General features: G+C 49.8%; 9 protein-coding genes across 9 annotated transcripts; 4 read left to right on the top strand and 5 right to left on the bottom strand.

Moving 5' to 3' along the window:
* Positions 1 to 185: 185 nt before the first annotated feature.
* Positions 186 to 1,483, top strand: RAD23 (Rad23p; the record flags this gene model as incomplete). The annotated part of the gene is made up of 3 exons (XM_076683034.1): positions 186 to 251; positions 310 to 382; positions 483 to 1,483. The coding sequence occupies 3 exons, from the start codon at positions 186 to 188 to the stop codon at positions 1,481 to 1,483; spliced, it is 1,140 nt and encodes a 379-aa protein (XP_076542642.1).
* A 1,386-nt stretch (positions 1,484 to 2,869) lies between these two features.
* On the bottom strand, positions 2,870 to 3,568 carry UTR4 (putative acireductone synthase UTR4; the record flags this gene model as incomplete). Its single annotated transcript, XM_076683033.1, has 1 exon — positions 2,870 to 3,568. One exon carries the CDS (start codon positions 3,566 to 3,568, stop codon positions 2,870 to 2,872), a length of 699 nt encoding a protein of 232 aa, XP_076542641.1.
* Positions 3,569 to 5,818: 2,250 nt separating this feature from the next.
* Positions 5,819 to 7,327, top strand: TRVA0_006S01090 (SANT/Myb-like DNA-binding domain-containing protein; the record flags this gene model as incomplete). The annotated part of the gene is made up of 1 exon (XM_076683032.1): positions 5,819 to 7,327. The coding sequence occupies one exon, from the start codon at positions 5,819 to 5,821 to the stop codon at positions 7,325 to 7,327; it is 1,509 nt and encodes a 502-aa protein (XP_076542640.1).
* A 523-nt stretch (positions 7,328 to 7,850) lies between these two features.
* On the top strand, positions 7,851 to 9,558 carry RAD7 (UV-damaged DNA-binding protein RAD7; the record flags this gene model as incomplete). The annotated part of the gene is made up of 2 exons (XM_076683031.1): positions 7,851 to 7,852; positions 7,902 to 9,558. Coding segments are annotated over 2 exons (1,659 nt in total).
* Positions 9,559 to 9,699: 141 nt separating this feature from the next.
* Positions 9,700 to 11,382, bottom strand: TRVA0_006S01046 (HAT repeat-containing protein; the record flags this gene model as incomplete). Its single annotated transcript, XM_076683030.1, has 1 exon — positions 9,700 to 11,382. One exon carries the CDS (start codon positions 11,380 to 11,382, stop codon positions 9,700 to 9,702), a length of 1,683 nt encoding a protein of 560 aa, XP_076542638.1.
* A 667-nt stretch (positions 11,383 to 12,049) lies between these two features.
* VAC8 (protein anchor VAC8) lies at positions 12,050 to 13,767 on the bottom strand (the record flags this gene model as incomplete). The annotated part of the gene is made up of 2 exons (XM_076683029.1): positions 12,050 to 13,594; positions 13,654 to 13,767. 2 exons carry the CDS (start codon positions 13,765 to 13,767, stop codon positions 12,050 to 12,052), a joined length of 1,659 nt encoding a protein of 552 aa, XP_076542637.1.
* A 438-nt stretch (positions 13,768 to 14,205) lies between these two features.
* On the bottom strand, positions 14,206 to 15,933 carry EDC3 (Edc3p; the record flags this gene model as incomplete). Its single annotated transcript, XM_076683028.1, has 1 exon — positions 14,206 to 15,933. The coding sequence occupies one exon, from the start codon at positions 15,931 to 15,933 to the stop codon at positions 14,206 to 14,208; it is 1,728 nt and encodes a 575-aa protein (XP_076542636.1).
* A 1,289-nt stretch (positions 15,934 to 17,222) lies between these two features.
* TRVA0_006S00980 (cyclin family protein) lies at positions 17,223 to 18,740 on the bottom strand (the record flags this gene model as incomplete). The annotated part of the gene is made up of 1 exon (XM_076683027.1): positions 17,223 to 18,740. The coding sequence occupies one exon, from the start codon at positions 18,738 to 18,740 to the stop codon at positions 17,223 to 17,225; it is 1,518 nt and encodes a 505-aa protein (XP_076542635.1).
* A 6,883-nt stretch (positions 18,741 to 25,623) lies between these two features.
* Positions 25,624 to 26,114, top strand: RPB8 (DNA-directed RNA polymerase core subunit RPB8; the record flags this gene model as incomplete). The annotated part of the gene is made up of 2 exons (XM_076683026.1): positions 25,624 to 25,949; positions 26,009 to 26,114. 2 exons carry the CDS (start codon positions 25,624 to 25,626, stop codon positions 26,112 to 26,114), a joined length of 432 nt encoding a protein of 143 aa, XP_076542634.1.
* Positions 26,115 to 26,387: the final 273 nt, after the last annotated feature.

Here is a 26,387-nt window from a genome sequence, read left to right as displayed (position 1 = left end):
CAATATAATCCAAAGCTTTTTTTCTTAATTCAAAGTTGCTACTCCATTGCACATGGTAGTGCTTGGCTGTATATCTCGCAGTGGATGGTGATGATGTATGGGGAAGGTGCGCCGCGCGGGACGTAATCGACTTTTTCTTGGACAGCATACAACCAACCCTCACACATCCAACCCCCGGGCGCACGATGCAGTTGACATTGAAGGATTTCAAGCAGAATAAATGGCAGATCGAGGTCGAGCCAACAGATACCGTACGTATTCTGCCAATTTGTGTAATTGGAGCCCCAGAAAAACTAACTGACGGAACAGATTCTGGCGTTGAAAGAGAAGAATGGCAAGGAAAAAGGCTGGGAGGCCGCTGATCAGAAACTCATCTTCTCTGGTAAGTTCGCACCAATTCGAATTGGCTTGAATTGACACTAACAAATTGGGGTGCAAAACCATAGAGGGTGGTTTCCCTTTGTGTCGCCCCTTTGATACAGGCAAAGTACTACAGGATGACCGAACAATTGAGAGCTACAACATGAAGGAGAAGGACTTTGTTATCTGCATGGTCAAGAAGTCCACGGCCAGTGGGGCTTCGAGCGCTGCTGCGCCTGCTACGCCGGCTAATAAACCAACTACTCCAGTCTCTACTAATGCCCCAGCCCAGGCCGCTTCACAGGCCGCCACTGCTGCGACAGCTGGGGCTGATGTTTCCACCGAGACACCGGTCCAGCCGCGAGAGTCGCCGCAGGTGTTCAATGACCCATCTGCGCTGGCCACTGGGTCCGCCCGAGACGTGGCAATTAACAACATGGTGGAGATGGGATACCCGCGGGATCAGGTAGAGGCTGCCATGAGAGCGGCGTTCAACAACCCCGATCGAGCAGTGGAGTATCTTCTCACAGGTATTCCAGAGCACCTCCAGCGACATCCGCAGCAGCAACAGCAGCGACCTCCCGCGCAGGCACAGCAGGGCGCAGAGAGCCATGCTGAGGGCGAAAGCGAGGAAGAGACGACTGATGTCAACCTCTTTGAGGCTGCTGCGCAGCATGGTTCGAGCCGGGGTCCTACTCGGTCCGCCAGTGCTGGCTCCGAGGGCGGGGGCGATCTGAGTGCGCTCCGAAACCACCCTCAGTTTGAGCAGCTGAGAACGCTAATCCGGGAACAGCCGCAGATGATAGAGCCGCTCGTCCAGCAGCTTGCTGCTACTAACCCACAGCTGGCCCAGGCCATTGCACTGAATCCAGAGGCGTTTATCCGGCTGCTTGCTGAGGACGAGGAAGGGCTGGAAGGCCTGGGCGAGACGACTCACGAGATTCGAATTACCCCGGAGGAGAACGAGGCAATTGAGCGGCTTACTGCTCTGGGATTCTCGCGCGAGATTGCTGCCCAGGCGTATCTTATCTGTGACAAAAACGAGGAGATTGCGGCTAACTATCTCTTTGAACATGGCCATGATGATGATGATGATGACGAACCAGAAGCTGCAGAGCAGTAGTAGTAGAGCGCGTAAGTGTGTTTTATAATTTTACTGTTTAATCCATGAATATGGGACAAAATTGTAGTACTTGCATGTAGCTACATCCTGGTAGTACCGCAGTGGTAAATTTACAGTTTGAATTTTTCACTAGACACGGTTCAAGCGAGCTGAACTATTTCAGACATTTGACCCATTCCCCATTCCACCTAATACCATTGCTACCCTTGGATACGTATATCAATCAGATGGGCTCACCTAGATACGATTATATTCCTCTGATTGGCTTCTACACTAAATGTTACTCATTACGTGGAGTGTATCCTCGGAAGCTTGTTCGGAAGCCTAATTGAGAGGTGCTGCTAATTTTGGAGGATAGTAGAATTGGCTACATACCAAATTATAATATGTTCGCAATTCGTGGCTCCTCAAAGATGGAGATAAGAGGGAGATGATGTGTGAACGTTACATTGCCTGGGCTTGGTAGCCCCTGCTATTTTTATCAGGGCCTCCGGAGGCATAGATTGAACCCGACTGTAAGTTATTCATTCAGATGCTCATACCGATTCTATAGTATGATGCAGGGCCACAGTAGTGGGGTTTCCGGACGAGATGATCAATTACATCAACGTACACTTGACTCTTGAAGAAGGATGAACGACCAACTTCACAACCTCACTAAGCAGGCCTCTGCCTTGGCTATAAAGATCCTCGATATGAGCCAGCATATACGAGCAGATTTGATACGTTTCTCCAGGAACTGGCCGACTCGTCGGCAAATGCATTGGTCCACCAAGGGTTTTGGATAACCTCTCGAGCTGATGGTCCAATACCGGCGCTTTTGCCTGCTGATATTAAAGGACTCCCATTGAAACAGCTACTTATGCGCCAAGGGATAAGCCGCGTTCGGCATTGGCTGTGCGTCACTCCGCATACTACTCTACGGTACTGGTTATACGGAGAATAGCGTCAAGATAAGCTCGACTGCAGCTCAGCGGAACACTCTCATTGATGTCACTGCCGGCCATAGAGTAGGTCTTGCAATTGGCCCCCTGTGCTTCAATTGTCTTCGAGGGCCAGCCCTCGAGCTCCCGTAGTTGGGGGCTCTGCCCCCAAATCCCCCATCTTCTGCTTTTTCTGAGTTCAACGGTTATAGGAAAACCTAAATGATTTTAAGCCTTAATTCTTCTAGTTCAGTAGGCGAAAAGCGGATACGTGTTCTTGTATCCACATCAGACTTAATTTTGATGCACCACAGCTTTAACTATAAACATAATCGGGGTACATATGACCAACGGTACCTAAAATATTATAGAACATCCAGGATATTTACCTGATCAGCTCTAACCTTAGCATATCTCGGCATTAGCAAAGAACCGTTGGTCTGGAAGTGATTAGCAAGGGTGGTTAGACATTCTCGAACGACGTAATCGGACTGAGATCGCCAGGCAACGGGGCGTTACCGGGACGCATCACGGCACGAGCATTCCATCCAGCCTCACCGGCGGCCCTGATCTCTGCCGGATTGTCCGTGAAGAACGTAATTGTGTCTGGAGCTAGCCCGATCTGCTCAGCGATGGAACGATATGACGCTGGATCGGTCTTGGGGCCGGCATTCTTGGTGTCAAAGTACCCGGCCAAGCGAGGCGTGAGATCGAGCGAAGATCCTGCATGGTCGATGTGCCTGAACAACAGCTGCTGGGCGAGAACACTCCCCGACGAGTAAATGTACACTGGGGCCGCCGCACCAGAAATGAAGTCAATTGCGTCCTGGTACACCGGCGCCCGCACCTTGCCAGATTCATAGCCCTCCTTCCAGATATACCCCTGTAGGGCCTTGAGGTAAGGGGCTTTGACGTCACGGGCGACCAGGTCGTCTATGTGGGCCACCAGCGCCTTTGGCGTGCTTTTGTGCTCCTCTGGGAACTCCTCGAGGTACTTTCCGAGATCCGATTCCGGCGAAGGCAGAGTTTTCAGCGGACCAATCGTCGAATGAACATAATCCAGGGCGTAAGGGAAGAGGGTATCCTTGACGAACGAAATAGGACACACAGTGCCTTCGACGTCGAGAATAATCGCCTTAGCCGTCCGAGCTGTTGCTGCCATTATGACTGAATATGTAGTAGTATATCAAAGAGACAGGAGGCCCAACCGAGATCAAATTTTAGGTGTTTTCTTTTGGGTGGTGAACCGGTAAAAAAACACTTTGGTCTGCATAATGTACATCCCCTGCAGCAGTTGGTACCAGGAAAAACGCTCTGACGGGTACGTAACGATTAACCCTGCCAGGGGTGGGCCCGTTACTCAGATTGATTGTACCCGTACAGGGCCAATCCCCTGTGTCCTGGCAGCAGCAGAAAGATATAGATCGTACTTGTAATGTAATGTACGTGTAATAATGCCAGGGGAGGGAATCTGCCTCGAGATTTACCCCTTTCCCCTTTTTTTGCTTTCTTTTACGTATATCCACGTAGCATGCGTAAGGAGTTAGGTGGACTCTACTGGTAACCGATGCAATAGATCGAACCGTTCGAAAGCCGGTGAAACACCGTAGGCGTATAGGTGGGATTGCGCTATAGGGGCAGAAATAGAGACAGAGAGGGGGAGGGGTGGATGCCCAGCCGTTTGGCTCCGATTGTATGCGGGAATGGATCGATCAATTGAATTCTTCGGTACAAAGACTGAAACGGGGCTGGAGTGAGGGGATTCCATGTCTGTACTCTGGGCCAATGTGTCGATTGATCGAAAGGCAGGTGTTCAGCCTGCTGAGACAAACGTTTACCGGTTCATTCTCTCCCCCAATCCATTCTACCGCCCTGGATATCCGCGGGCTGTCAAAACCGAGAAGGGGGGGAGGAACGACTTCGTTTAAAACCGGTACTACTGCGGCTTGCTTTTGAAGCCGCTCTGATGGGCCGGGTTACGTACACTGGTTCCAGGGCTCATATGTGTATAACGAATTAATAGATCCATTAAAAATGGTATATACCTAGTCGATTTTTTATTTATTTTTCCATTGTATTCAGCATCCTCCTGTCAGCCCCCCCTTTACAGCTGCTTAATATATTGCACAAAAGGAATAATCGCCGTTTAATCTCCATATCCCTACTGCCCCCGGTGAACTTGGAGGTAATTCCTGGGCAATAAATCAGAAAAAATAAAATAAAATAACAAAAAACCCTCAGACGTCAATCTGCTGGAACTTCTTACAGGCATAACGCACCTGCGTAACAGAGAAAGCGAACAGCATAATCGGCGTTCTCTTGCGGTTTTAAGTGTGTGAGTTTTGAGCTGCGTCGAGTGGTTTTCCGACCTACCGTAGTCACTTTTTTTCTCCCTCACATCCGGCAGTTTCTCTCTTCCCTTTTCCTATTCGGAGCAGCTTCTTTCTATTTGAAGCAAGTACGTCGTCTTGAGAGTGGATCGGTCGCCAGGTTTATAATACCAGCTGGGTTCATAACGTCACCTGAACTAAAATACCCACCGCCGGAAATCGCCCAATAAATTAAGTACTACGCCAAACGACCGACGACAAGTTCGCGTAAAAATACCGGACAGCTAGGATTAACCGACCAGTTCGAACAAGAGCTAAAAAAAAATCAGAGATACAAGAGGCTCCTGCCGTCCAGTGCTCTCTCATATATCCTGTATATTATTGACCGGCCTGCATTCTCTGAAGGGACGGGATTAAGTCACCCACCGTGGAGGTACAGACGTTTCGTAAAGGCTTCGCTACCTGTCCATTAGGTTTTTTTTTCTTCTTCTTCTTCAGCCCTCTCCTCTCCCTGGGTTGAACAGAAGCCTTATTTATCAGGTTCTTTTTTATCTGTCCGCTTCTTGCGCTATTCCTGATTAGCGCCCCCCCCCCCCCGGGCTTGATTGATTAAGCTTCCCTTCTCGCCTGAAGCCTGTAGCGTATAAGCTCGCAGCAAGAATCGGCTCTGTTTTCCAGGAGAGCCCAACTTTACCGATTCTCCTTCCCTCTTTGGTTCAGTGGGAAAGACCGAGAAGAGATTTCGCATTTGCTGCTATACCCGCTTATCACTTGCTTATTCTCTCATAAGTCGGTTAAGCTCTACGACAACGCTGAGTGTGGTCTTCAGCGTATATAATACCCTACAGCCCGTGTCCAACGCTAAACGACGCCGAGCGACGGGTTAACCAGTGCCACGGTTGTGTAGTTAGCTTCCTCTCGCATTCAAGTTGGAGGACCACGCACGACCCTTTGAGACCCTGTCGTTGACCACCCCATACCACAGCGCGTCCCCGCAAGCGTCCAAAATTCCACACACGCTGAGCGGATCGACCAACTCGCCTCGCCGGGGTCCATGGTCCAAGAGCGAAGATGACCGGCTCATGGCGCTCATCAAGGACCATGGGCCGTCGAATTGGGTCCGAATCTCGCAGATGCTGGCGACTCGAACTCCAAAACAGTGCCGCGAGCGTTATCACCAGAACCTCAAGCCGACGCTCAACCACGAGCCCATTACCGACCAGGAGGGCATGTATATTGAGCAATTGGTTGCTCAGTACGGAAAGAAGTGGGCCGAGATTGCCAGACATTTGAACGGCCGTTCTGACAATGCCGTCAAGAATTGGTGGAACGGCGGCGCGAACCGGCGACGGCGAGCTTCGCTAGCTATGGAGCAGCAGCAGCAGCATCAACAACAGCAGCAACAGCACCAGAACCAACAGCCACAGCATCAGGCCCCAGTAACAGGCGCGATTTCTCAGCCACCGCCGCCTATTCACCACCATGCGGCTCCAGCCCCGCCGCCGCCTCCACACTCTGCTGCTGCCGGGGGCCCAGCATACATGCATCAGTTCAATTACTACCCCACCGTGGGCCACCGGGTGTCGCTTCCAAATATACATTCGGAGGCGTACCACCACCCACCTCCTCCGGGCCATCACCATCGTCCGCTGGCACCATCGCATCTAGGGCCCTATGCCTCGCAGCATCAGCCGTACTCTCAGCCACAGTTTCAGCCACATGCTCAGCAACAGCAACAGCAACAGCAACAGCCCCCAACGGTCGTGTTCAATTCGGCCTACACGGACGGTTCGGGTGGGGCATTTGGCCGGTCCACGGCGTCGGCGTTCAATTCGACTGTTGACCCTCATCAGGAACCGGCGGCCCCTACCTCGCCCCGGCCAGAAGCCCAGCCCGAATCAAACGGTTCTAACACTACTAACCCCAATTCTACGCCCAGCGGCTCCTATTTCTCGTCTTCGCGGCGTCGTGGCACTGCGCACCTCGACGACATGGCACTCTTCCCCAATACGCCGTACTCGCGGCGTGTGTCGATTAATACCACCTCTACTGGGTACAGCTCGTCGCGAGCCAGCTCTATAGGAGGCATTTCGTCCGCGTCTGACAATGAAGACCCACTACACTCGTTGTCAAAGTACTCTCTGTCTAATTCGACGACTACTTCTCGCCGCAACTCTGCCATTCCACCCATCAATAATGACATTCCCACCACGCTGCCTCCGCTCGGTGGCACAGGTAATGGCGGAGGCTCGCCAAACTCGTCGCTGTTCAACCCGGCGTATCGACAGCAGCAGACGCCACAGCAGCCACAGCGACATCAGCCGCAGTCTTCTACGAGCCCGTCGCTGGCTCCACCGCAAAACTACCACCGCCATAGCATATCTGGGTATCCTTCTTCGACACCCCCTGGACAGTCTCCTACGACGGGCAACTTCAAGCTCGGCGGCATCAATGAGCACGCCAGCGACTCGACAACTACGCCTCCGCCTTCCTCAACATCTGGTTCCCCTGATGAGAATAACGAGCCTTCGCCGGTCATTTCAACCAAGCCGGCCGAAGAGAAACTTAAGATCTCTAATTTGTTGTCATAATTAATATTTCCGTAATATAATTTATTAATCTCATTCAATCTACATGACCTTCAACCAAGCAAATACCCCGGTAATCATTAGTCTTTGGTTCAATTGACTACCAGTTCTACGAACAAGACAAGTCGGTTCACTAAATAATGCCCAAGCATTGAAGTCTGCTGGTGACCTGAACCATGCTATGCTCTCAACGTACCTACCACGGTAGGATGATACCTGTAATGTGGTACTATCGCTCTCCGGGTGCGATGGTGTTATCTCTTCGAACTTCGATAGGCGAAAAGGCCTTGCTCGGCGAATAAGATTAGAGTTTTGTCAAAAGAAGCGAATAATTAGAAAAAAAGAGAGCGTTTCAATGTCTTCACATACAAGGTTAAAGTTGTAATCGAGTGTCGCATCGAGCTGTCGCATTGTCGTATTGTCGCCTTGTCGCGTTATCTATCACCATCCCGGGCCGGTGGCGACTGATAAGTACCGCCGGTGAACAGAATTGATCCCGCTTGCTACAAGGTAATACCGGCATAAGATGTAAGGCAAAAGTCACATAGAGAAAAGGACAAGACTAATCGACATATAGGGTTCTGCTTCGTCGTCGAAGACAAGCTGAGCAGCCTGAAGGAGCTCCAGAGGAAGTTAGAGGACCAAACTCTGCGCTCACCTCGTTCCTCCGAGAACAGGGCATTAACGCCTCTGATATCCGACAAAGATACCTCCGGCGACAAGCTCAGGAGGAAGCCGAGGAAGTAGATGAAGAAGAGGAAGAGGAAGAAACCGAGGAGGGCCGAATCAGAGCCCGGGCTCGGGAGAAGAGACGGCTCGACGATGACGAAGACGACGACGATAGCGGTGAAGAAGCTGATCGTGACCAAGGCATCCGCGCGTGCACACACTGTGGCGTAGAGTTTAAAGTCACTGTGTATTCTGTGAGTCTGACTGGTGGCGGTATCCTCTGTAAAGCGTGTGGCGACGAATACCTTGCTGTCCAGCGGCGACAGAAGCAGGAGGCTCAGCGGGGGGCGAAGAAGCAGCGCAAGAAAGTAGCGGCCGCCCTTCTCGATAGGCAGCAGATTGGGCGGACTGCGAAACTGCAGGACCTCTGCATCAGAGTGCTCTCAAAGTACATTGACCAAGTGGACGCTCTGGGCGAAATTGGTGCTAATAATATGGACAAGATTGGGCGAATTCTGACCAGAAATCGCCAGCTAAACGATGCGACAGTGAAGCTGTTTTTGTCGAGCGAACTCACGAGCCTGGAGTTTTGGGATTGTTCGAAGCTGACGCCGCAGGCCTACGACTGGATCGTAGCATTCTGCCCGCATTTGACGCACCTTACCCTGTCCATGTGTGGCCAGCTGACTAACGAAACTCTTATTGCCCTGGCGAAGAAGCTGGGCGGGCTCAAAAGCCTGCACCTAGACGGGCCATTTTTGATCTCCAAGGATACTTGGATGGAAGTCTTTGACCTAATTGGAGACCGTCTCGAAGCGCTAGTGATTACTAACACTCACCGTATAAATACAGAGGTCATTCTCGCACTGGTAGAGAAATGCCCGAATATACGCAGACTTGGACTCCACCGGCTCTCTGGACTAGATGATCCGAGCGCCATTGACGCGCTTTCAGTGCTCTCCAACCTGACTCATCTCGAGCTGACGTATCTCGGTGACACTGAAGAGGCTGCGGACGAGCTGGTAACGGACGACATTGTGCTTAACATCCTTGGCGTCTGTGGCGACACGTTGGAGGAGCTCCGGCTCGACGGGTGCACTGGTCTTAGTGATAAATTCCTTATGGGACTTTTGCAATCGTCGAACCTGCGAAGTTTGTCCCTCGAGCTTCTTGACCAGCTTACTGATGACGGTATGGCCGAGTTCTTTAGCAACTTCACGGCAAATGCAGGACTCAACTCTCTGAGCTTGCGGAAGTGCGTAGGACTGGGCGACAATGCCATTTCGGCGGCGCTGTCCCATTCGGCGGCTACGTTGGTTACTTTGAACCTCAACTCTTTGCAGTTGGTTACGTCAACATCTCTTAAGCTCATTGCGAATGCGCATCATTTGACTACTCTTGACGTTGGTTTCTGCCGTCCTGTGGATAATGCATTGATTGAGAAGATCTGTGCCAACTGCAAGCACATTAGCCTTATTACTGTGTTTGGAGTCCCAAAAGTCAACGAGTATTGTCGTGTACCGCGTCATGTCAGACTCATTGGCAGGCAGGGAGACATTGGCTAGCCGTCGTTTATCTTGAACTCTGCTGGACTTAGGCATTACATGTATATATAGGGTTAATTACTACGGGACTTGTTCAACACTTACTACGAAAGAAGGATTCATCAACACATAAGAATTATATAAAATCTACAATAAATAGGTTTATTTGAGATATCTCTTCTGTTCTTGAAGATATCTCTCAAGGACAGGCGATAATCCAGTCTTGGCAGATGCTTTTGTATATCGTTCGCTTGGATCCACGACTATACCGGGATGTCCATTTTCCAAAGTCAGCCGATGCTCCACGTCATCCTCATACTTCTTATGCGAAAGTTTTCGTAATGGGAAGCACCCATTGGTCTCTATGTCCACTTGCATTAACCGCTTTACCGCCTCGGGACTCGTAGAATGAACCTTCAAGTGATCCATGTAAAGATTGCTCAAGTCCTCGATCAATAGAGGAGGAATAGGGGCTTCGCTTACTATTCTTTCCCACAAAACGTGAAGCCCATCGTCGTTGTTACTGGCGGCTAGCATAAGCCAGAAGTAGTTCGTAACATAGTATCGGTTCCAATTGCAGGACTCCCACAGCGATTCTAGCAATTCCAGCGCCTTCTTCAGCATATGCTCCACTTTATAAAGTATGGCGACTGCCTGGTATGTGTTACAAACAGCATAAGCCACGGTATTATTCTGAGTATTGGCCGCCGTGGCAGCCTTCTTTTTCTTCTTTGGTTGTTGCTGCTGCTGCTGGGGCCCGGCACTTAGTATGGTCGCAATGAGGTCAGCGACTGCCTTGACCCCACCAGTCCGGAGCTCCAAGTTCAGTCTCTGAACGTACCAATCATGGTCCTCAAAGAGGGAGGACTGCATTGACTGGTGAATTATATCGTACACGTCTTTTGCCCGGGCGAATTGGCCAACAGACTCTTCGTAGATCGCCCATTGGTATCGAATCAGAGGCCTTGCAATAGGTACAAATACAGTAGAGGCTCTCCTGAACCCGTTTCTAATTTCCTCCTCGTCTTCACCGTTTCGAATCATCCACCGAATGTACCGCAGCCAGAACGAATCGTACAGAGCTGCTGGCACCAAGGCCCGCTCGTAAAGCGCTCTGACCTCCGCTGGCGTGCCAACCTCCTCAATATAATCAAGATAAGAGTTCCAGTTGTCAATCTCATCAGCCTCGAGCTCGTGCACATGGAAGTAATTCCGCGCGATATGCGCTTCGTATGCCCATCTTTCTGACGTTTTCGCCTGGGTCGAAGCAAACACCTCGTTTGAGTCAGCCTTCTCCTCTTCACTGAGCATACTTGAGTACTCCTCGAAGTACCGGGCGTACTGGTGCAGCGGAATGCGGATTATCGTCTCGAAGATGGGCTTAACATCGCCATTAAGCGCACGCTCGACCTCCAATCGCGCGTCCCACACAGGGTGCCCCATGAAATCAAGCCCGCATTTCTCACAGGCTCGGATCAGTAGCTGCTGCCTCGTCTCTGGTGATTCTTCACTCTCGGAATAGGCGACCCACAGATCTACGCTGTTGGGGAAGCTCGATACGGCGTTTTCATACACAGATTTGACCTTGTCTTTATCGCCATGGCTGAGGCTTTTCATAACTTCGACAAATTTGAGCCAATACCCATGTAATAGCGGGAACTTGGACAAAAATCGTATGTAGATCGACTCAATGGACTCCAAACTCAGCGTGCGCTTGTCCACGCTGCCGACATATGGAACAACCGCGTCAATCGCGACGGACAGCCTTTCCCATGTATCGAGGTTGTCATCGTCGGCTTGTACGGCTTCGTACGCCTCGTGGTACGCTGATAGTGCCGCATCCATGATCTTTTTGCACCGTTCTCTGTGGAGGGGAAATTTCACTTGAAATATCCCAACGACACACACCGGTTCCGTTACATATTGGTGTCCCAGGTACACTTATAGCGAGGCGTATATCTTATAATAATTCTAGTCAATGATTTCAAGAAAGTAGGAGTGGTATAAATTGTGTCAAAGTTTTATAATTCTTCAGCCTAGTGGAGCCACAAAACTCAAGGGATGGCCCACCCACTAGAGTAAGCAAGCTTACGGTGCGGCTGTTACAAAGTGAAACGTGCCGAGCTGTAACAGACTGTTGGTAGCAAAACTTTTTGCGGGCTCGTTTATCCGTAGACCATTAGTATAGCAATTGAAGATACCACCCATTTAACATGAACTAGAGCCTTTAATCTAAACGACGTTACCAGGCATGCCACTCTCATGGGTACGGTACCAATTCAAGTCTTCGGGTACGACAATGTAAGCTTTCAATGCGGATCAATTGGGTCTCACAATAGCATATTTACGCCATGGAGATCACCCTTGAGGGTCAGAGAACCTATGCGCAGCGGAGCTACGGGGGGTCTGGGGGGCTGGCCCCCCAGTAATACTCGATGAGCTAGGATGGGGCGACAATTGGGCTATTTGCCGGTTTAAAACAAATGATCAAGTTTCAAATAAATTAACTAGTCTAAAGAAGGCTACATACGCGTTTGGCAAGAGCAGGCACGGCCATCTGAGAGGCATAGGTATGCTCGTCCTGGTCCTTGGCGGCCGTCTTGGAAGGCTCCTTGTTAGCGAGGGCCTTGATGCTCTTGGTGATCTCGTCGCTCTGCACAAACAGCTCGTGAAGCCGCTTGTCTTCGCTCTCCAGCAGCTGCAGAATCATCCACACCGCGATGTGTTCAAAAGTGGGCTCCTGCGACTGGAGGAACTTGGTGAGGAACTGCTTGATGCCTCCGGCCGGCGACGTCCACGCATTGACAAACGGATCGTAGTTGCCGACCTTGGAGCTGAGGTTGCCGAGGGCCGCGGCCGAGTTGCCCTGGACTTCAATGTTGTCGACCTGAGTTAGCGGAATGAGAACGTCAATAATGCCCAGCGAGAGCATGGTGCCCTTGAGCTCGTCGCCGAGCGCCAATACGGCGAGGCATGCCGTCATTTCAGACTGGACCGATGGTGGCGCCTTGAGAATGAGCTCCTTGCATTTGGAAACGGCGCCCACCTCGACAATCTCCATCTTATTGCGCTCTGAGCTTGCAGCCAGGTTGCGCAGCGTCGAAATGGTGTGGCACTGAATCTCCTCGTTGTCGCAGATGCTGAGCAGGTCAACGAGCGGCTTGAGGAACCCTGCCTCGACAATGGCCGCTTCGTTCAGCGGGTGGATGCTAATGTTACGGATGCACGCGACGCTTGCGAGAATGAGCGGCGTATGGCTCGACTGGAGCAGATTGAGCAGGTGCGGCAGGCCATCGGCCCTCACAATTTCAACCTGGTAGTTCACGTCCGATGCCAGGTTTCGCAGGGCCAGAGCCGCCTGGCACTGCACCCGCGGCGATGACGAGCCCATGAGGTTTACAAGGTGGTTTACAAGCCGTGGCTCCGTCTGGCTCAGCTTCTTGCGGTTGTCAAAGTCGACAGCGATATTCGAGAGCGCCGTCGTGCAGTAGTACTGCACATCTGCGTCCGTACTGCTCAGCAGCGACACCAGCACGGGAATGGCCCCGGCGTTGACGAGCTCCTGGCGGTTCTCGTCCGAGTGTGTCATATTGAGCAGCGCGCCCGTCGCGTTACGCTGGACCCTCATGTCCTTGGACTTGGCCAGCTTTGTGAGCGGCAGGAGAGCCCCCGACCGCGCAATCTTGGCCTTGTTATCCTCGTGTGTCGCCAGGTTCGTCATGCATCCCACGGCATTGCACTGGACTTCTACATTGGGCGACATCATCTGTCGGATTAGCGGGTCAAGTCCGCCCATTTCCACCACAAGTCGCTTGTTATCATTGTTTACTGCTAAATTGCCAAGTGCTGCGCCGGCTGCTCGCTGGACTTCGACATCCGACGACTGGAGCAGCAGCAGAATTGGCTCGAGGGCTTCGGCGCTCACGGGGCGAATGTACTTCTCCGTGATCTCCGCAAACGCCAGGGCCGCGCTCCGCTGTAAATCGAGGTTGTCAGAGTACACGAGAGTCGTCAGCGCCTTGAGTGGCCCATCGGAGAAGAAATCAACCTCTCCACGCTATTACACCACCAGTTAGTCTACACTCCACATGGTCAATATTAGTCAATTATACTCACGTTATCCAAGTATCTCAGCAACACCGACACGGCCTCTCGTTCGTTCTCCTGTAACAAAGGCGTGTACTGGCCCTCCGAGGGCTGTGGCGAACATAAGCTACAGCAGATGCCCATTCCTCTCTTGTTCTTCTTCTTCTTCTTCTTGTTCTTCTTCTTCTACTACGTGATACTCTCCGTCTCGTGTCCTTTTCTCAATTCGCTCGCCAAATGCCGCCTTGTGCTATCGTCTTCAACGGCTGAGATCAAAGGCGATAAGAGAGGGAGGCGAAACAGCGCTCTGGTACACAGCAACAAGAAAACGGGCAAGGGACCCAAATTAAGGAGGTTGTAATTGAGGTGGTGGGTTTTAAATGCGCTCGATAGGGCGCACATTCTCCATTGGAGAAGGGGAGGGGGGAAGGAAGGCGCCATCTCCCCAGCGCGCGCGCGCGCATGTACCCACCCCGATTTGTCATGCGGCGCGTGCGGCTCGCAAGGAGCCGCACATAATCAAAGCATAGATATTATAATAGGCAGCAAAGAAGATCAATTAAGTGTGGCGAAAAAAAAGTCCTAAAGAGACTCAATGGTCAGTTCGACAACCCATTCCCCGCCGAACCAGATCTTGTTGAGCTTGCGCAGCGAGGAAGAGGTCTTCTTCGAGTCGGCGCTGCCTGATGCCGGGGCCGAAGAGGACGCCGAGGACGATCGTAGCGGTGCCCGAGGGTAGCCAATGTCAATGGCAAACACAGTCCATTGGTCGCGCAACACAACTTGCGAGGTTATGGCGTTGATGAGCCCCGACAGCGGTACACCGCACGCGGCGACCCACTTGGCATGTACAAACGACCCACTCGATTTGGTGGCCGAGGGCAGGCCAGTCGAGGGATCGAGTCCCGAAGGGATGTCGATGGACATAACGCCAGCCTTCTCGCGGTTGGCCCAGTCAATAAGCCCCAGCATCATCGTCGCATCCTCGTCCCACAGATCGTCCACCGTCATCTGGAATCCCTGGAGGCCGTCAATGATGAGCTCTGGCGGCGAATCGTAGGTAGCCAGCGTCGATATGAGGCTCTCGAGTCGCGTGACAACCCGCCCATTGGAGCATTGGAAAGCCTTGAGCTGGTCCTTGACCTCCTTGCTCATCATCGAGCTCGTCTCAACTCCTTCATCGGTAATGCCCACGAGGACAGCGACTACGACTACCTGTCGGTTGGCGAGATGCCGCGCGGCGGCCAGGGCCCGGGCACCCGCCGTGGCTGAACAGCCACTGACCAAAACTACTACGAGGGGCTTGGCATTGTGGTTCTGGACAGTAAATCGCGCCGCGCCGCCTAAGACTTTTACGGCAATTTGAGCAATGCCACGACCGGCGTTCTCGGCCAGCACCTGGGTCGAAATGCCACACTCGCGGCTCTGATGCTCCAGTTCGACTATCTGGACCGGCGATGCACACGGACAGTGCTTGAGATTCGAGGCTACGGCAAAGTGGAGCGGGTCCCGCGGACGGTACCCTTTTTCCGGCTTTGAATCGTACGTATCGGCGGAATTCTTGCTCTCAAGAACCATCTCGCGATGGCCGTACTTGACGAAATGGGGGTTGCTGGTGATTTTGTTGTGGGCTACGAGTCTCTGCTGCGGATCGGTCAGGTCGTTCTGCTGGATCTCGTTAAACACCTGTTTCTTGTCAAACAGCATGAGATTCGCCTGGAAGTCAAAGTCAGTCGCCTTAATGTCGTTGGTTTCCCAGTCAATTGGCTTGCTTCCATTTCGCAGGTGGTTGGGCTGCTGAGGGCCTTTTCTTCGTTGGTTGCTGTTCCTCTTGCGCGGCGTATTGATGCCTGCTACGGAAGGAGCATACGAGGACGTATCGCTCATAAATTCCAAAGCAGTATAAGGGGCCGTGACCTCCTCTCCGCTGCTCTCTTCCTCCTCTTCTTCTTCTTCTTCTTCTTCCACACCATTGGCTGGTGGTGGTTGTTTAGTCAAAGGGGCAGCAGAGAGGATTGCCGGATCCATGAAGGGCTGGGGAGCAGCAGGAGCTGGCTGGGGCTTTTGGGGTGGCTTTTGGGGTGGCTGAGTGACTTTTTTGTCTGGCAGGATGTCGAGATCAATGATATCATTGCCTTTGACTATAAGTCTCGACTTGACCTGCTCTCCGACACCTCCTCCGTCGATATTCAGGTATTTGACGTCGCCTAGAGTCAGCTGACCATTGTTGACTCCGTCTACTCGGCCAATAAGCTGCCTGTCATCGCTCAATGTCAGCCTCACTGACTTGTTGATGAATTGTGTACTCATTTCACTCTATGGTTTTGTCGTTACTTGTATACTGGGTATGATATTGTGATATTGTGATGTAAGGTTCCCTAACTGGTTGGGTGTGCTTCCTGGGTACAAGCGCGCGCATTGACACCGGTCCCACTATACCATTTTGTTAGATAGTCTATATTTGCCCGAACGGCCGGTTTTATTTCACAATGGACTATACTAAGCTTAGTGGTGTTGGAAACAGTAAGCAGGAGGCCTCTATAGTGCTATTCAGGCATGCTTCCCCCATTGCCACACAGCTTGCGGCTCGTGAGGCTCATGAGGCTCGCGCGGCTCAACTTCCAAGGCTCCATTTGGCCGTGAACTAATTACATGTTGCTTCATTATTATTTATAGACAATGATCTCCGCGAAGAGGAGTTACGGGGAGTTGGGGGCTGGCCCCCAAGTCCACCGAAGGAGGTATTCACTGGTGGGGCTGTCGAGTTCCGCTTCGCGGAGAAATCAAGCAGCTCCCGGGGCTCCACTGCCCGTATACGCGTATGAGTACCCATAATCAAAAGAGCGAAGAAAATAATAGTACCGCAGCATGTAGGAGGCGGATAGCCCCGACATACTCGGATGGCGATGCCCGTACCCCGGAAACCCTGTGGATCTCTACGAGCTTGAAACTGCAGGGTTGCGTATATACGTGACAGTCTAGGCCGGATCGATGAGAGGAGGTGTAAGCAATTGGGTGTGATCTTCTTCTTGCGTGGCTCGACTCAGCTGCGCGTGGGAAAGGCGTCATACAATTGCTTCTGGGGCGTTCCCTGCAATCTACGGGAATCGGACAGCCTGCATGTACCGGGGTAGGGTAACCAGAGCCGTAACGTTTAATGAAATTCTTGTTCCACGCACCAATGGCGGCCCCCTTCCCCTCACAATACGCTCCTCTAGACCGTTACCTGCCATATCCTCATGCTAAGTATAGTGTGTCTAGCCCCATATATCATATACATTGAGAATCTACCAGCAAAGGGGTTTGGGGATTGTCTTGGGGGCCAGCCCCCAAACCCCCGTAGCTCCGCTTCGCGGAGGATCAGTTGTTTGGCTACAATATCTCCGCGAGGCGGAGCTCCAGGGGGTTTGGGGGGACTGGTCCCCCCATGAACATACCGTAGTTGACTTGGGGGCCAGCCCCCAAACTCCCGTGGTTCCTCTTCGCGGAGGAGATCTCTTAAAGCATCAATTAATGTAAGAATCGTAATATACATTTCTCTATAGAATGCAAGGTTAGATAGGGCGTAACTCATTATAAATAGTAATAAATAAAAAAAATTAGTTGGGCGAGTTGTGGTTGCGATGATAATGATGGTGGTGGTTAGGGGTGTACTGTTGAGGCATGTAGTACTGGAGCTCAAACTGCGTGTTTGCATAGGTTGGCTGCTGATTGTAGTAGGACGGGATGGACCCGTAGCGAGGGGAAGGTGGATACTGCTTTTTAAGCACGTAATAGTACTGGGCCGGAGGCTGGGCCTGCTGCTGTTGCTGGGGGTTGAGCTGCTGCTGTTGAGGGTAGGTCAGCCGGGTGACAGGGTACTGAGGTGCATACGGGGACGTCGTGGAACGTTTGATGCGCTTGGCCGAGTCGGGCGACTCGTCGAGAATTCGCTTGATAGCACGCCGGGATGGCGTGGTGGCCGCCGACTGCGGCGCCAGAGGTGGAATTGGAATGCCGTAATTGGCGGGAAGCAGCTTCGACGGTACGGTGTTGGTAACGCTCGTGGTGGTTGCAGGGGGTGCAGACGGAGCCGCAGGTGCGACAACACGAGGAGTTACAGGCACAGCGGCCATGGCGGGAGGACTCGTCAGTTGCTGATGCTGCTGCTGCTGCACGGCGGGACGTTGGGGGGTCGGTGGAGTGGGCATCTGATGGCCCATGACTGCAGCCTGGTGAGCCACATTGAGCCAAGTCTTGAGCTTATCCTGCCACACGAGCCACTCGGGTCGCTCAACCACAAGAGAGTACCGCATGTTGGTGAGGAACTCGATCTCCATTGCTGATATCTCACGCAGAGGCAGCATGGTGATGTGGGCCCACGTCTTGTTGGTATACGTGTTATCGTCGAGGAACTTATTTGCCAAGATCAGCGCGACCGAAAACACACGGTATTCAGAGTTTGGCGCGCCAATAATTGGACACAGCGACCGCTGCTTGAGGCGGTAAATGTACAACAGTGCCAGGGATACCGCCGTCGGCGGCAACTGGGTTTGCGAAATCACGTTCGAGATGAATTGCTTGAACTGTGACGATGCAGCGGTTAGCGGCGACAGCTGATTAATAGCTTGCGTGTACTGGTTGTTGAGGTATGCGTGGGATCCCGACGTGCTGTTTGAGGACGATGTGAGGGAGAGACACCGCTCAAAAGCTGCATTAATGGCGCTTTGCGAATTGAACCAAAAGAGGCACACGATATTGGCCACATTGTTGTAGTAGATTGATTTAAGCGCCTTCGAGGGCTTGGCGGGTTTCGTCGGGGGTTTGTATGACAGGTATGCTGAGGGAGGGCATGAACTGGGCTGTTGCTGTTGCTGTGGTTGTTGAGGCTGGCTAGGCGCCAGAGATGCATTTACATTCAATTGCAATCCAGTTGCGTGATTAGTCAGTCGCTGATTGACTTGAGCTCCAAGGTTAGTCGCATGAGGAACGTTGGTATCATAGCTGACAGGGCCATTATGAAAGAGCGATAGCTGACTGTTTTGTTGTTGAGGTGGTGGTGGTGGTGGAGCAAGTGGAGGAGGTATTGTCGCCTGGAATCGATCCAGCGATGTTGGTGTAGGATATATCGTCATCATTCTCGATACAGTTCTATTTTTCGTAAAAATCGAGTTATTTCGCTTCACAAACGTAGTAGTACCCTCGACATTATATTCCTCCGGGTCTGTTTTAAAAAACTTGGCTTGCCGTCTGGCCAGAGATATATATATATCGTTATCAACAATAGCAGCGTTGGAAAGAGAGTTTCACAGGCAGGGCGCGTGGTATTTAAGCTTCTTTACCCCTCCCCTATTTCGGTTGATTCGACTTGTGTATATATGTGTGTGCTCCTTGTCGATTAGGAAACTATGATCCGCAAAAGCAGGATCGGTGATACTTATAAGAGGCGGTGTATAATAATCGAATCAAACGGCGGCAGCGGCGGTACGGGGGAGGGGGGGAAAGAGAGACCCCAAGAGTGAAAAGAAAAAAAAAATGTGTGAGTGTATATGATTTCCTGCTGTGAGTGAATTCGGATATGAAAGTCACCGAAATCACCACGTTCTCTCATTCACTCACTCTCTCTTTCTACAGTGTGTATCCCTTGGATTCCTTTGCTCTGTCTCGACCCTGATGTATAGTTGGTACCAATTCCTCTTTTTTATTTTTCGATATAATAATCTGACTGGAATTTGCTCGGTTGTACAATTCTGTTTCCATGGCTTTTGATTATCATCTTCGTACCGATATGCGTATAGTACTTTTTTTTCCCTGTATTCCGGCCCGTTTTTTTCTTTTGATTCTAGAACTTTTTTGATGACTCGCTCTGTACAGAGTGTCTGTGGATACCGTACATAAGCCGGTTGCTTTTTTTTTTTTTCTTCGACTAACTGCTAAAACCAGTTCAAAGTTTTATGATATTCTCCGTTCGTTGACCCTTATTACCCGGGCAAATAAGAAAAAACCTTAGTAAATCAAGGCTGACCCAAATGATCCTCCACCCCCAAATGACCCCTAAAAAAGAAGCCCGATGACCCGAGGAGAAACGATTTGTATTGTGTATTCACTTCTCCATATACACATCTCCATCAACCTTATGCACGTTATGCGTCTCATGTCTTAAATAGTTTTGCCAAAAGCAACACTGTCGGTTTACTAACATCTCCCTGTGTGTTATGTAAGTGAATGACGTGCCTCGCCCCCCTCCCCCCTTAAACCGCCATAACCCACCAGTTGGCTGAAGGGCGGCAGCAAGCCCCAGACACATGCCTTGCCGCATCCCAAGCGCGGAGGGCTTTTCTTCCAGGCAAAGCAAGGTTGTCGTAGCAGTCAAAAACAAAATACACATCCCACACATTAAAACCATCGGAACCCACCACTATCACCGGCGATACGATACGCCCAGCCTCCACAAGGAGTACAGGTGCTACGGCATGGTGTGATGCGTTAGTTTATTGCATTCTGGGCGAAATCCCTGGGCTTCAAACGCAGCAAAGACATAGTCTGTTCGCCTAACACGACAAGCGGCAACGTATCGGCACATCATGGTCAACTCGGGCAGTACCACCGTATGATCCCTATTTCGTTCATGTAATGCGGGTGACCAAATGTTGGTTGGCCCACATACGTACACCCGGCCAGACGAGTGGACCGGCTTCCCTGAACCAGGGAAAGGAAAATCCTCCTCAGGTTCCATATGTGAGTGAGTACAAATAACGCCAGGCCGATTTTCTGTGCGTTGATGTGTGTGCGTCCGCAACATATGGCATCCCAGCCATGGCTGGAGGGGCCATTGCCTAACTAGGAGAGGGGATCCCGGTGGGTTGGCCTCCTCATGGTGCTGCTTCAACACTCTGATCACTCGCCACAAACTTGTGTCTGCGTTGATCATGAGCCTCCGCTCGCGTTCTGCTGCGTACGAGCAACATTCTCCCGACTCTTACCTCGCAGGTCTTGTTCTAGTTCCCCTCTCATAGCCCCTTTATTTTGCATTACGAGCTCCGTCCTCTCCGTCTCAACTGTCCTCTCCGTCTCAAAGCATATGATCAATCCCCTCTATCTGCTGCTACAATCTATAGGTAAGCGGTGGGGGGAGAGAGGATCTAAGGGTCCTCTCCATCGGGATTGGAAGGATAATATTTTTATTTTTTGGAACTCCACTGGAACGTGCTCCTCCTTCTCTCCCATCCATCTGGAATTCCTTCTCTTACCTGAACACACTACATTATCCCTACTGAATGTTATACATGTGTAGTACATGTATTTTGCTCAATAGATGCCTTCTCCTTAATTCTTTCGTAACAAAAAAAGCCAACCGCTTGGCCTCACTCCATCCGGTGGGATTAAAGCGTATACCTCCCAACGAGCACAAAACAAAACAAAAAAAAAAAAATACAGTAAAGAAAAAGGATGATGTCAGGTCTCAACCGCTGTCCTTCCAAGCAGGAAGGTCTCTCTTCAAACACAGAGTGGCTCTACGGAACCTGTGTACTCACTGATTGGAATGTTCTCCCCTCCCGCTTCTTATACATATGTAGCTCTCTTTATTCTTCATAAAATCTCAGACGCAGAACGAGCAAACGTAAGCGGTCGGAGTAGGAACAGAAAACAAAAGAAAAAACCCCCCTAATTCCCCGTGATACATTGCATTAATTGTTATTGTTATCAATCCCCCTCTCAGGTTATGTCGCCTCGCATTGTGTCTTAAAACCGTTATAATGTTTGCCAAAAAATTTTTTCTTTCCCTGATCTGTGCGGCTGGCCGATTTACCTAACCCCTTTCGACTTGCCAACAGGATATGCGCTTTTTTTTGGAAAACTATTATGTATCTCCCCAGACTTGTATCCCTCCCCGACGGGACATGGGTTATGTTCAATATATGATGGTGTAATTGACCTCGTGACTTATCCAGAGTTCGGGCTCTGACAGCTGTGATAGTGCTTGTACGTGTTGTTTGTTAAGAGCCGAGGCTTAGAGCAATATTTCTTTTTCAAAAAATGTCTTAGCTTGCCAGGTCCGTCCTGCTACATACGTACAGCCCCAGACCTACCATTACAAATTGAGCGTGTGAGTACATCGTAGTACCATGACCCCCCCTTCTCCGCCTCCTCATTTTGCCTCATTCTTTAGATTAGCCGCATGCCATGCGGCTGGATAACTCAGACCAATCTGCGTCTCAGCTGTTTGCTTCTCTTCCCCCCCCTCATTTTCGTGAAACCCATTGGTACGGAATTCAACGGCAACTCTACGTGGGTAGCCCAACAAAGATGGTGAAAATTTTTTTCTCTCTTGTTTTTTTTCTAAGTGGGATATGTGCATAAAACCTATAGGCACGACAGATCATAAGGTCTACTTTGGCGCAAAACCTTTTCACTGGTGAGCCGCTTTTCTGCTGGCGGGTGCAAATGTCCTAAACCGTAATCTCTCCCTCTTGTCCACCCGGTACCGTCGGAAATACACTACAACTGTAGTACCCATACTGGGAAGTCTGAGGTATCCTGTTTCACAGTGCCCCATCTTTGCTGAGAATCCTTATTATGACTGATGGCCATCACAAAGAGCAACTGACTACGTATCTCGCCCCTTAGCTTCTCAACACGACGTTCTCACTCACTTTTCCAGTTGTAGAGCTCGTAATCCCGACTGCAATAACCCTAACCCGAAACTTTTTATCCCTTGGTTCTGTTTTTGCCTAGCCCACTCCGTTTATGACGCGTTGTGATGGCCATTATTTTATCCCAAATGGGTTAAACGGTGAATCTTAAATTAAAACACTCTCCTCAAACAATCTAATTGTCTCCAGCATAGCCCTTGGCAAGGCAAAAAATGGTGTCCTTGTGTGGTAAGTAATCCACCGACACAAGTAAGCCACGCTTGGACCGTGATTGCGGTTGTTTCATTGCCTACTATCAGAGTTTATTCACAGCAAATGTAGTAAATTGATCAGTCAGCCGCGCAATATGCGCCCTCTGCAAACGTACCACAAGCTACATCTGTGGGCTGGTTCCGTCGATTACAAAAATAAATACAAGAGACAGCCGTAAGTAGATCGGGAAAAAACGTTTCCACATCTGAGACAGAGTCAAGATCCCATCGGCATGCCCAATTACTGTGATGCCGTAAACTGCGTTTTTTTATCGCCATCAATGAAATACGAGAGCTACACTGACTGCCTCGCCTTTGTCGCTCTGCCTTTTCTTGGCTGTTCCAAGCCCCATTGCACCACTACCGTCACCACCACAGACTTGCATGTATGCATATCGGATACAGCTGACACAGACCGTTTTTTGTCGTGTATGTTGCCCAGCCCTTCATGCGGCAGAGGAAATCGACCATTTGTAATCGGATACCGCAGTACCCGTAAATGACCCGGAGGCTTTGCTCGGATACCACAATACCCGTAAATGACCCGGAGGCTTTACTATAGCTAAAACACCGGCGTTCCTTTTTTATCACCGCCTACTCAGCGGATGTCGATCCGCACTCCCATCAGATATGTACATTACATTTCGTACGAGATGGTCATATGTTAAACATTTTTAGTAGCCCCTTAAATCGATTGAATGGCGCTGATTCTGGAATTCGACGGTTTCGCCTGCATCAGCTGTCGACTGACACATCTCTTCTCCGTATGTCAAGTGATAGATTAGGTTCGGACTTTAGAAGCTCTACGTACATGCCTCGGCTTGATGCGGCAAGTTCTTCAATTCGTAATTGTTACCTTATCAAAGCACTCAGTTAATAAATGTTCTTTTAGTGTAATGGCTCTGGTCTATCCTTCATCGTGCCTTTCATGTTCTTGAAAATGACTCTTGTAAATAAGGTCCTTTTTTATCTCCTATTCTAGTCAATTTCTGTCCTGAATAAAAAAGATTTGTTCTTCCGCACTCTTGCTAGAGCTTGGGTGTACAATAAAAAATTGATTTTCCTCTCTGCATGGAGCCAAGTCCGACTTGGGTAGCCATGTTTAGCCATAGTCGGCATGATAGCATAGCATTAGGTGAACTGGGATAGCACACTAGTAGATGAAGACCAGGAAAACTGCAATCTGTGAGGTCTCTAGACGCACCATAAGGATCTCACCCTACAACTTTGGCCAGACTTTGTGTCATAGAAGAGCAACAAACGACGCAGGAAACACCTTTGCTTTAATTGATTTGATCATCGACTCAATATGATGGCTGTGTAGATTAAAATTGAGCCAGTAATAAATTCATCGAAGGATAGAATGCGTTTTTACTATATTTAAAAGTGCTGGTGGCTTGATGGTACAGAATTCATGATAGTAAAGTTGTTTCAAAACGTCCATGCATCAGCCGTACGTTCAGGGGGTTGGGGACAGCGTTACTTGAGCATGAAATGAAGGCGCCAAAACACGTCTTTATCGCTGTTATAACGCACGCTGTGAATATTGTAGTATCCCGGGTGGACTACAAGTCAGCCAGTACAAAAAGAAGTACAGTGTACGTATAAGGGCTCCTAAAACAGCCGGGTCCAAAAGTCCCTTAAAGTACCGTAATCTTGTGCCTAGAAGGTCTATAGCAGCCGAATATATAATAAAAGCCGGGTTCGAAGCAAACATGTTTTATTTTTACGCAGAAGGACCAGCATTCACGATTTTCAAGGAGAAGGCGTTCGTGATTCAGAGCTGGATTGGTCGGTACATTCAAGATTCTGCATGCGCTATTCACAGCTTAGGTACGCCATATGATTGACCGAGTAGAACATTAGCAATTAGGATAGCTGTGGCAAATATGAAAATTCAGGCACCAGGAAGCTGTTTCGCCATACATGCTATATTGACACAGGACCATAGATTTTCTCAGCCGTACGCCATCGTAAGCATGTGCACTAACATGCCAGATGCCGAGTCAGCGTTAAAATAGCATGCCGTAGGGCAGATTTACTTTATTTATCCGACAATAGTTTATCGTAGACACATGCATACTATGTAGGCATGTTCCTTTCTTTATGGCTACGTTCTCATAGTTCACTGAAGAAGAGTTCTGGATGGTTGGAAATGGAAGCAACCAGGGCTCCTGTAAATTATGAAGCAAGAATCTCTCTGCAACAACTACCACACGCTGTTCTATAGATATCCTCAAGTTGTGTCCTGGCATTATTTGCAGCAATAGTTGAGGGATTTTTCTTAATATAATAGCGATTGCCGATTTTCACCGGGCCACTGATACGTACCGTACGTTATAACATCTGGTTGTTACCTGTATATAGCCAGCCCGTGCAAGGACACTGGAACTTTTTTTATTTTCAATTGTTGTATGTGCATAGCAATGTGTAGAATGGAAAAAATATGGTACTTCGAGCTCTGTGCAGTCGAAAGACAAAAAAAAGAGAGATGCAATGCTAAATTGTTACCGGTATTCACTGTCCGCACTCGAATGAGGGTTGATATAAGTCCACTATTGGCTATAATGTCAACTACAGAATGTTGATTGCTTATAAAAAGAATCAGAGCCAAAGCACGATTAAATTGGTACAATTTGGTTCATTTTTGTTCCTATGTCCACTAGCTCATTGCTTAAACATTCATATCCCAATGGAGTATGTACAGCCTACAATCATATCTTCAAACTAAGCGCATAATTGATATATATTACTGAATAAAATCTTCTTCGTAGTATCAACATGGATCGTATCGCCTTCGCACTCTACAGCATCTTACATACAGCATATCATGAACATGGGTACCCGGGTTACTACGGCTTATGATTCGAAAGTGACAAAACTACCCTATGCGAAATAGAAAAGACTTAGTCCTGCTCGGTGTAAAACAGCCTATAGAAGAAATTCTTCTCCCTTCATTTCCCTGTAAACAGAAAGCCTAACGGCGACTACCGGTATCGCAAAAATTGTTGTAAAGCGATGGGGCGACGCCTTTTAGCCTGCGGCGTTGTGATTGGGATCGGAAAAAAATTGAAAAATACAAACCATCGACTTCAACATAATAAATCTACAGCATAATGTCGGCAACGCTGTTTGATGATATTTTCAAGATCACTTCTGTAGATTCGGCTCGATACGACCGTGTCTCGCGTATCCAGGCCCAGTCTGTCGCCAGCTCAGACGTGCGACTTATCCTCGACGTCAACAGCGAGCTCTTCCCAGTCGCCAAGAATCAGACTCTGACAGTGGCTATTGCTCAGACCCTGTCGCTGGATGGTAACGAGGAGGAGAGCGTTACATCGTGGCGAGAGTCCAAGCCAGGCGACCACACTCTGGCCGACGAATACGACTATGTCATGTACGGTGTGATCTACAAGTTCGAGGAATCTGCAGGCGATAAGATGTAAGAGAAAAAAAATTCCATATGCTTTAGAGAAGCATTTCTTTGCTAACAGTTTTTAGTAACGTGTACTGCTCATTTGGCGGTCTTATCATGTGCTTGGAGGGCAATTATAGAAAGCTTTCGAACCTGAAGCAGGACAACATTTACTTACTAATGCGACGATAAAAACCCATTTACCTGACAAAAATGACGAAATTACATGTTCTCCTCGGCAGAACAGCTTAGGTATTTTTTTATATTAGACAGACAGATGGCGATGATGACATTCTGCCTTAATGAGGCCAATTAATCAAATGTGTAAGAAAATTGCAGGACCATAGAGAAGCTCGAAGTTTCGAATTGGGGGACCAGTCCCCCCTCAAACCCCCCTGGGGCTCCGCTACGCGGAGAAATGTATAAGTTTCTATTCATTTTAGCGTTTTTTTTTGTATGCACAGG

This window comes from Trichomonascus vanleenenianus (genome assembly GCF_965637985.1).
Source record: "Trichomonascus vanleenenianus strain CLIB 3782 genome assembly, contig: TRVA0_006S, whole genome shotgun sequence".
Lineage (NCBI taxonomy): Eukaryota > Fungi > Ascomycota > Dipodascomycetes > Dipodascales > Trichomonascaceae > Blastobotrys > Blastobotrys vanleenenianus.
This window is presented reverse-complemented; position numbering and strand designations above follow the sequence as displayed.